Source organism: Sphaeramia orbicularis, chromosome 4, assembly GCF_902148855.1.
Source record: "Sphaeramia orbicularis chromosome 4, fSphaOr1.1, whole genome shotgun sequence".
NCBI lineage: Eukaryota > Metazoa > Chordata > Actinopteri > Kurtiformes > Apogonidae > Sphaeramia > Sphaeramia orbicularis.
Genome location: NC_043960.1, coordinates 42,513,827 through 42,524,127, shown reverse-complemented (window position 1 = coordinate 42,524,127; position 10,301 = coordinate 42,513,827). Strand labels below are relative to the sequence as shown.

Sequence of the window (10,301 nt, the reverse complement as noted above, 5' to 3'; positions counted from 1 at the left end):
GATCGATCATGTTTTACAGTTCTTTGTAACTGGGCTTTTACTGACTATAACAGGTGCTTGATTTCAGTTTCAGTCAGACTATTGCCCTAGTTGACAGGCGGAGGACTACAAAGTTCGCTTTTTCCATATTTCAAGTTTTACCACTAAGTGAAAAATGAAGAGAAATTCTATTGTGATGTTGGTTTCACTTACTCATCTGTAACGTCATTTCAGTGAACCTAGACACAGGGTAAGAGTGGTAAAAGTTGTTTAATGTCTGTTTTTTGGCGCATACACAGGAAGAGCTCTCCATCATGGTAACTTGAAGATAAAATTAACATGACTATGTCTGATACAGAAGGATGGATAATGAATACATAGTGTTGTTGGTGTTACAGTGTTGTTGGTGTTACATACAGACAGCAAACAGATAATATTTAATACCAATAAGTTTGACATCACCACTGAATATAATAAATATACACTTTATACAATGACTCTTGTAATGTCTTCCCAAATTAAAACCCAAACAGGACAAGACTGAATTAGACTTCTGAAGGGATATAGAAACTGGGCGTATGGAATTCATGTGTTTTGACAAGTGGAGCATGTTCAGGCAGTTTGTGGTCGGACTCGGGCCAGCAGGTCAGGGATGACTGTTGGATGGCGCACATGGACGTAGTAAACAGCAGCTCCTCCAGCCATGACAGTCAGGGTCAGCTTCATCAGGCGGCCGACATAAGATGGCTCTGGTTCATCAACCTGAAAGAAGGGGACGTTCATGTTTAATACAAACTGTGCTATATGATCAGATAACTGTGGACATGAACCCATAAAGACCCAAACAACCATCAACAACCAAAATCATTCCGTGATATAAAATGTTTAATACCTGTAGTTTCACTTATCCAATCAATATATGTAAATAATTGATGTAAAATACAGTTTGTCATAGACCTTCAGAGGCTCCTTAGTGAACATGGAAACACTGTCATGTTCTAGAACATTGATTCACCAGTAAAACCCATGGAGTTGGATCAATAATAGTGGATGGGGACGCTTATTTTATGTTCAGTTAATGATAGATTTTGGAGAAAAATATATCTTTTTCTTCAGTTTTCTCTGTTTTGAATATAATAACCCTCAACTTGAATCTGACCTTTAATTAACATCTATAAAATCAGTGAATTACGAGGGCTGTTCAATAAGTTCATGGCCTCACCCAGAAATACTGGTTGTTATAATACAGGATGTTACATTCTTTCGTGATGGGATAGTGATGCTTGAACATCGATGGACCAAGTGCATTGCTGTAAATGGAGATTATGTTGAAAAAAAAAAAATTATCAGTCTGTGTTGTTCTGTTCTGGGTGAGGCCATGAATTTATTGAACAGCCCTCGTAAATATAGGCAATAACTGATTTTTACATAAAAAATGCAAAATACAAAGCATAATATTGAAGTAAATGGTGATAAATACTTAAAAAAGGTTAAAAAAATGGCAAAAATGAATTTGGGAACTGGCACAAAAGCAACTCTGGGTCTTTATGGGTTAAGTGTTGCATGTCTGCCTTATGGAAAACAGAACGTTCTTTCAAAACATGTTTTATGCAGACCTTTCTGGTTTTCAGTGCCTGGAACATTCGGTCAAACTGTGTGAAGATTGCTCTGCGTGCCCCATTCCATTTCCCAGGTCCCATCAAGCGGTACTGGTAGGATGTGACCGGCCCCCACAGAACCTTTTTAAACAGTGAATAGTCTGTGAAGAACAGCCAGAGAAGACTCGGCCGTGCTCCAATCTCCCCAGCGATGTCGTCCATGTAGGAAACGAAGTCCACCTGCAGTGGTGTCAGCTTTGACACGATGAAACTGTAGGAACAGAGACAGTAGTTGGATATTTGTCATCTGGGTAAGTACTGACTTCATATGACATCCAATAGTGTCGTAAACTCTGGCATTTTCAATAATTAGCATGAGAGGTCTTGACAGGTTCATTGTGACAGACAGACAGACAGACAGACAGACAGACAGACAGACAGACAGACAGACAGATAGATAGATAGATAGATAGATAGATAGATAGATAGATAGATAGATAGATAGATAGATAGATAGATGAGGCAATAAAAGTTTTAAAAGTTACTGAGATACTGAAATGTTTTTTTCACTTTAAAGTTACACTTAATGTGTTCCCTTAGTGCTTAAAATGGATTTAATGGGCTCTATGCACAGCCCCACTACTTTCTGAACTTCAGGCAGCTCCTTTATTTCCTGTCTTTCATTATTGGACACACTGATTAATCCAGGTGTGTCTGACCACAGTAGTCACAACATGAAGTAGCAGACACACCTGGATGAATCAGTGTGTCCAATAATGAAAGACAGGAAATAAAGGAGCTGCCTTAAATTCAGGAAGTAGTGGGGCTGTGCATAGAGCTCAGTCTACAGATCAGGAGCCCTCTGCCAAGAGAAAGATCCAAGTGATGGATGAATGTGAGCTTGGTTTCATGTAGTAGTAAGGCAAATCAAAGAGCTTTACTTTTTGTCCATTTCCTTGGTGTCATTTTCCACAGCCTTTATCATGGCCTGGTTTGAGGGCAGCTTATTATATCCTGAAGGGCAAGAGACAGAATACTGAGATGAATAGACTGAAATTAGCCAAACGTTAACCAGATCCATCTTATATCTACATCTTACCCTTGAAGACACGGGTAACCCAACGGGCCTGCATTTCAGCCTGAGGCATGATTGCTCCAAGAGCATGGATGAAACCCACGACAGCCAGAGTGGGATGCTCCAGGTTAGGTGGAAAAACATGCTTGTACAGACCCACTCGGTGGCCAGACTTGTACATAGCACTGTTGGGCAGGAAAGGGAAATCGTAGTTGTAGCCTGTAGCGAACACAATTACATCAACCTGCAACAAAGAAGAAATTAGACTTACATGTGCTTGATGTAACAAAGAATATTTATTACATGTGATTTGATTATGTTTGAAGAAGAAATGTCAACATAGTAATAAAACAAATTAAGAGTTTTAATTATATGCTGACCTTTTCCACAACGCTACCATCAGTGAAAATCACGGTGGAACCACGAATCTCCTTTACATTTGGTTTCATAATGACAGACCCAGACAGGATCTTGAATGGTAAGTCATCATTGATCACTGGGATCTGACTGAAGAGCCTTTGGGGCAACAGGCGTAGAAAGAGTGAGGATAAAATGAACAGTACAAAGACCTGCAAATGGTCTTTGGTCTCTTTGATCATGAAGAAAAACCATGTGTGAAGAAATACAAATATCTTACCGATGTTTGGGTTTTATTGCATATGTGGTGTGGTCGTACATGGCGTTCAGTTTTTTCTCACCGATCCAGTTGAGGACGTTGATCGGCAGAAGCTGGAAGAGGATGTGAACGAAGCGTGTGTTGTACTTCATGTCCACGGGCAGGCCGTTGTCAGAAACCTGACGGATGATCCAGGCACCACGACGGCTACTCATGTACACCTACAGAGCCCAGAGAAAAGCAGGTACTCAAGAATAAATAAATACATTTCGCCGAAACAGATATCTTCAAGAATGAAAGGAAAGGTGCACAGGACAATAAGAACAGTGATGTATGATTTAGAGACGACTGCACCGACGAAAAGACGGGAACCAGAGTGGAAGGTGTTGAGATTTGTTGTCCTGTTTGGACAGATTGAGATGATTCAGCCATGTGCAAAGGAGGGATAGTGTGAATGTATTAGTAGAAGAATGATGAAGATGGAGCTACCAGAGAGGAGATTTATGGATGTGGTGGAGGACATGCTGGTAGTTAGTGTGTGAGAAGATATGACTTGCTGTGGTGAACCCTAAAGGGCAGAAGGTAGCGGTAGTAGCCAATCAAACGATAACTCCCCAACCTGCTCCGCTACTCGGCTGCTCTCAACAGCGATGTCTCCTCCTGAGTTCCCGATGCCGATGACCACCACTCTCTTCCCAAGCATGTCCTCTGAACCCTTGTAGTCCCAGCTGTGGAAGTATTTTCCCTCAAATGTCTCAATTCCTGCAACACAGCAGCATAGTGTTCCCATATTTGTTGTAATTTTACTGTGTTTCAAGAATAAGAGGTGGAGAACATCCAGATGCTAGTGATTCAGAACGTAAAAACCAATAAATGACAGGCCCACAGAATGTCATACACTCATTAAAAGGAATGAATGATGCGGTACCTGGGAAGTCTTTGAGGGGCATGTTAGGGTAGGTGTAATGACCAGAACAACAGATGACGGCATCAAAGACGTGCCTCTCCTCTTGTCCATCTTTATTCTCGGTCACCACTTCCCACTGACCGGTGCGAGTGAAGTCCGGTCTCTGTGTGACACTCTTCACTGAGGTCTAAAATTTGACAAATGTAATAGCCTGAGTAAGGCAAGGCAAGTTTATTTATATAGCACATTTCAGCAACAAGACAATTTAAGGTGCTTCACAAACGACATTGAAATATAACGACGCGGGAAAAAGAAACACATTTAAAACATTATTAAAGAAACATGTAAAAGGTGATTAAAAACAGCAAGTAAGAAAACAACACATAAAACCCAAAAATATAGAAAACACACATATGAAAGTAAGAGTTGCAGTGCAGAGTTTCATTAGAGAATGTAAAATTTAAAAAGTAAAAAGCCTTTTAGTCAAAGGCAGCAGTGAACAGGTGAGTCTTTAACCTTGACTTAAAAGAACTCAGACTCTCAGCAGACCTGATATTTTCTGGTAGTTTGTTCCAGATATACGGAGCATAGAAACTGAACGCTGATTCTCCATGTTTAGTTCTGACTTTTGGAACACAGAGCAGACCTGCACCTGACCACCTGAGTGGTCTGGATGGTTCATACTGGACTCTGATGTATTTTGGGCCTAAACCATTCAGTGCTTTATATGCTAGCAAGAGAATTTTAAAGTCTATTCTCTGAGAGACATGGAGCCTATACATAGAGACCTCAGAACTGGACTGATGTGGTCCACTCTCTTGGACTTAGTGAGGACTCAAGCAGCAGCATTCTGGATCAGCTGCAGTTGAGTAGTTTATTCTTTGACCTGATAAACTACTACTATTACTTTAACCTTCTGTGGATGTTGTTACCTGGAAGCGAACATGTTGCAGCAGTTTAAAGTGCTCTGCATACATCTTGAAGTACTTGAGGATCTTAGAGTGGTGCATGTAGTTGGGGTAGTCAGCAGGGATGGGGAAGTCACTGTAACACATCATCTCTTTTGAGATGTTGATAGTGAGTGAACGGTAGATACTAGCCCTGTTGGGTTCTGACACCTCCTGCAGAGAAATGATATGGAAGACACATTAATAGAAAGTTAACATCAGGCTAATTCAAATCCAGTGAAATGCTGAAACGTTTAGCTTGGAAGTAGCTAAGAACATTTTTTCTTGGTAGTTCTTCCTGGTTCAACTGGACTAGTTTAGCTCTTTTTGAAAACATTTCGTCTCTCATCCAAGAGTTCAGAACTGAAGAAGTCTCTTGGATGAGAGACGAAACTTTTTTAAAAAGAGCTGAACTAGTCCAGTTGAACCAAGAAGAACAACCAAGAAGAGCAATGACCTGGACAAATGAGAACCTACAAAGACAACAGGTAAGAGCAGTTTTTTTACTTGCCTTGAACTTCCACAGTCCACCCATGTCATCGCTGCTTTCAAAGCAGGTTGGCACCAAGCCTTCATCCAGACAAGCCTTGATGCTGGCCAGGCCAGAAGGGCCTGCCCCGATCACTGCGACTCTGTGCACCATGATGGAGCTGCACCAGGAAAAGGACAACAGCAAGAAAAAAGCATTACAACAGAAGAGTATATTTTAGTTATCATCAATAGATGTGGAATCAGTGCACAAGAATATTATTTGAAGACTTTTGAGATGGTGAGTATCAGCCTTACTTCTGCATGGTCAGAGAATTCAGCGCAAAAAAATGGATTTTTGAGAAAGTACAAGAAGCCTTGTTTATGGATTTTTATTTTTATTTTTTGTCCCCCCAAAAAAGAAAAATGTCTTTGACAAGTAAATTTTGCACTAGAAAATCAATCCAGTTTTAGGTAATCATATCTAACATAACAATTTTTGTATAACACAACAATTTTTGCACACTTTTTTATGTATATTTCTTTTAATCATCATATTGATTATATATTGTTTGTTACAAACTATTGTCTAGTTTGTACAAATTGCTGTTCTTTTCCTACTACTTTTTAATATACCTGAATGGAACAACTATAACATAAAACTTCCCCCCGAGAATAATAAAGTATTCTGATTCTGATTTTAATTTACATTTTTTCTTAATAAGACAATTTCAGCAAATATTGAGCAAAGTTTTCCCCATTACAGGCTATAACAGTGGACATTTAGACATTACAGAAATGTCATAGACTATATGGCAGCTCCTTGTGCAGCGAGTCTTCAAACATCACTGAGGACGTCACTCACTGTAAACAATACAAGCTTCGATTTGAACTTCACAAAAATCTTCTAGGATTAGCTGACATGCTTCAAAGTCTCTGCACAGAAAGGCACATCACTAAGCCCATGACTCTTTATCTGCAAATTTGTCATTTATAAGACATACATTTTTACTCCTTTTGGTTGCTCATTGTTTCAGTTTTCTGCTGCATATGACTGGAAACATCCACTAAAATCCAATCCAACTTTATTTGTAAAGCACTTTAAAACAACTACAGTGGACCAAAGTGCTGTACAGAAAAAATAAAAACCAAAATGACAGAGCAAAATATAAGAATAGATTAAAAGACATAGAACTGTACAAAAAAACAAAACAAAACAAAACAAAACAGTGCTGTACAGAAGAATAAATAAAACCTAAATAAAAGAATAAAGTACAAGAATAGATTAAAAACATAAAAAGCTGTACAATTAAAAACAACAAAAAATAAGAACAATAAACCCATACCAAATAAAACAACTGAATAAAAATAATACATTTAAACATCTCACATGGTTTCAAAAGCCAAGGAGAAAAGATGGGTTTTAAGAAGGGAAAATTCACTTCATTCATTCCACTCACCTCTTTTAAATTTTTAGTGAAGGCAACATTTTGTGACTGTTTCACCTGATTTAGCCATTTTTAATTTATACATGCAATTATTATAAAGGGATAATAATATATGTTTGTTGTGGATGTATCCCTTTTTGTTGTTAGTTTGCCCTGTTTTTGTACTGCCTCTTTGGCAGGTCACCATCGTAAATGAAAATTGGTTGTCTATTCAAGGTTAAATAAATAAATATTTCCATGACAAGCACATAACTGAAGTTTAAGATCCTTTGAGTGACCTTTCTCAGAGCTAAAAAGCAACTTAGGTGATTTTAGTACAAACTGCAAAGAAACCAAATCTGTGCAAATATTTAAGTGTCATGCTTTTGTTTCTGTCCTCCTCTCAAGTCCAATATATTTTTCTCTCTAAGAATTAAATTGCAGCTCATGGTAATCTGGTGCAGCAGGTTCAACTACTTCCAAGGTGCATGGAGACGAAAAAATTAGCGGGTTAAGAACTCCAGCAGCACTTGTACAGAATAATTGTATTAAACTCAGCCAATGCATTTCCACATATGGACTTCATCAGGGTCATCATTAAATACACACCAAGCTGCATTTCAATGAGGCATGAAACATAAAATCACAAATAAACATCCAGTTCTACTCCGTCGCACATAAAATGCAGAAATGGGTGAGGGGTTTGATGTAAGACTAGCCCTTTTATGCATACTGGTCACTACGGTGGACAGCTATTCTACAGCTGTTCTCTTGTATATTCATGGATTTTGTTGTTCTTTTCATTTTTTTGTTTGTTTGTTTGTTTGTTTTGTTTTGTTTACACATATGTTTATTAAAGTTTTAAGACAGTACATATCTTTTCTGACATGAATTGGTAAGATTATGTAGATCTCTCCTGAGCATAAACCCCCAGAATCATAAGCCCTCCCCGTAGTTTTCACACAATTTATCAGTAAATACATGTTTCTGTGCATCAAAAATTAAACACATGGTGTCCAGTTGAATGGACATTTTTGCAACTTCATGAAAAATAGGTTCATAAGAATTTTTTTTTCATTATTGTTTTTTATGTATTTTTTTTTTTTTTTTAATTATTTTTATTTTATTTACTTATTTTTATTTATTTTTCAGAAGAAAATTTTCATTTACATTGTTTTTTTCATGCCTAAAGAGGAATAAAAACACTCACAATTTTGATTAAGGTTCTCATAATTCGTGCATGAAAGGGCTAGGTTACTTCAGGCAAATCAGTGTCCCAGACAAACAGAGTCAAGGAGAGCGTCCCATTGATTCAGATTCAGGTAACTTTATTTATCCCCTAGGGTCAATTCAGTTTGCAGACATGGGTCGCAGCGGGACAGGACATTAGACACACATTCCACTATACAATACACTCAGATCTGTCCATGAACAGGACAGCTGAAGGGTCCAGCCATAAAGTGCAACGGTGACGAAGTGCAACAGTAGTAATAAATAGATGAAATACATTTAAAACCTAAAAACAACACATGTAAATACACAGTCTACTCTACATTACACATTACGCACTGTCACTGGTATTTAAAAGCCTGATGGCAGAAGGAATAAAAGAAGTGGCGTAATGGTTGGTTTTCCTGCTGGGAGCGAGTATATTTCAATACTTTTCAATGGCCAAAGCATGGATTAGCACCGTCAAATGTAGAGAAATGTAAGAGTTATGTTTAAGTTCAAATGTATAGTTTGTTTTTTTTGCATTATTTATGAACCAGTTAAATATGCTGATCTGCAGAAATGAAATCATGAACATCTTTTCACATATAAACACATGACTGATGCATTTAATAGCTCTAACCACATACCTATTCACGTAGATCCTATTTTTTGCTGCTTGCAATTCAATCATTCATGTAAAAGAAAGGTATGTCATAAAAATTTTATCAGATTTTTTTTTTTTTTTTTTTTTTTTACATTTTTATAATGACTTATATATTCCACCTACAGCCTTAATGCTTAAGCTATTTTTTAAATTGAATATGATCTGGTGATATAAATCTGAAGACAGTGTCTAGAAATTGCATGAAGTCCAAAGTTTATCTTAAGTGTGTTCAAACCTATAATAATGCACCCAAACACACTCACACGCACTCACAGTCTTAAAACAAACAAACAAACAAACAAAACTACCCATTATATATGCATAAATTATAAAAGAAAATGGACTATAATACTTATCATTAGTAGTAAGAAGAAGTACTAACAAAAGAAATAGCTCTAACAGTAGTGCTATATTGTTCAAATAAGTGTAAATATATAATTAATATTTTGCAGAAATGTTGCATTTTAGTTACTGTACATGCACAAGTAGAAATCATATCATATTTATTTACCTTGATCCTGTCTTTGTGCGCCTGCCGAGTGGGAAGAGCACCAGCAGAGCTTAGCTATTTATACTGAATCAGTGAATTAGGACACATGCTGTTTTTTTTTTTTTCCTTATCCCAGCCACCAAAAAAGGTTCATCAATATCACTTGGATTTAACTTTAACTAGAGTTCAATTTGTGGGTAGAATTTGGACATGGTTCAATTGAACTCAGCTCTTTGGTGTATTCTGGATCTGTCCCTCACAGTTTGTTCCCTGTGACAAAAAAATTATCTATTGAGTTTTTGCTAACATCACTTTTAGATATTGATAGTTGAAGTTACTTTCCAACTTTTGTCTGTGAAAGAATATCTGCTGTAGAACTCCCCGTTTTATGATCTAAGGGTCTTTTAAATAAAGACATCATAATGTTGTTGTGTTGTATGGACTTGGAGGATCTAGAACACAGGAGTCAAACATACGTCCCGTGGACCAAAACCAGCCTGCCAAAGGGTCCAATCCAGCCAGTGGGATAAATATATAAAATGCAAAAATTACACTGAGCATTTTAACAATCAATGGTGTCAAAATGTTTTTAGTCCAGTTTCTAAATTCAGACCAATGTGATCTAAAGTGGCTCAGACCAGTAAAATACTATTATAACAACCTATAAATAATGACAACTCCAACTTCTGTTTTTCTATGTTATAGTAATCCCATTTTAAAAAGTTTGCATTTACAAACTATGCTTTAACCAAAAATGGGAATAACTTGAACAAATATGAACAAACTGAAATGTCTTAAGAAAAGTGTAATTTTACCAATATTCCTCCTGTTACTAAATGTTTTGTGTATTTGTAGATCCACTGTGATCTGTAAGTTGTAATGCACATGTGTAAATGATAAACTGAAACATAATACTGG

General features: G+C 37.2%; 1 protein-coding gene across 2 annotated transcripts; it reads right to left on the bottom strand.

The window, feature by feature from the left end:
* Nucleotides 1–232: 232 nt before the first annotated feature.
* Nucleotides 233–9,420, bottom strand: LOC115418161 (dimethylaniline monooxygenase [N-oxide-forming] 5-like). Of its 2 annotated transcripts, none has more exons than XM_030132546.1 (11): nt 9,405–9,420; nt 5,634–5,772; nt 5,108–5,296; nt 4,197–4,362; nt 3,888–4,030; nt 3,290–3,489; nt 3,033–3,168; nt 2,677–2,896; nt 2,519–2,591; nt 1,596–1,848; nt 233–741 (listed from the first exon to the last, which is right to left on the bottom strand). In XM_030132546.1, exons 2-11 carry the CDS (start codon nt 5,763–5,765, stop codon nt 592–594), a joined length of 1,662 nt encoding a protein of 553 aa, XP_029988406.1. In that variant the 5' UTR covers nt 5,766–5,772; nt 9,405–9,420; the 3' UTR covers nt 233–591. The 2 variants fall into 2 exon arrangements, with proteins under 2 accessions (XP_029988406.1, XP_029988407.1); XM_030132547.1 differs by having other exon boundaries at nt 640–741; nt 1,592–1,848.
* Between the last annotated feature and the right edge of the window lie 881 nt (nt 9,421–10,301).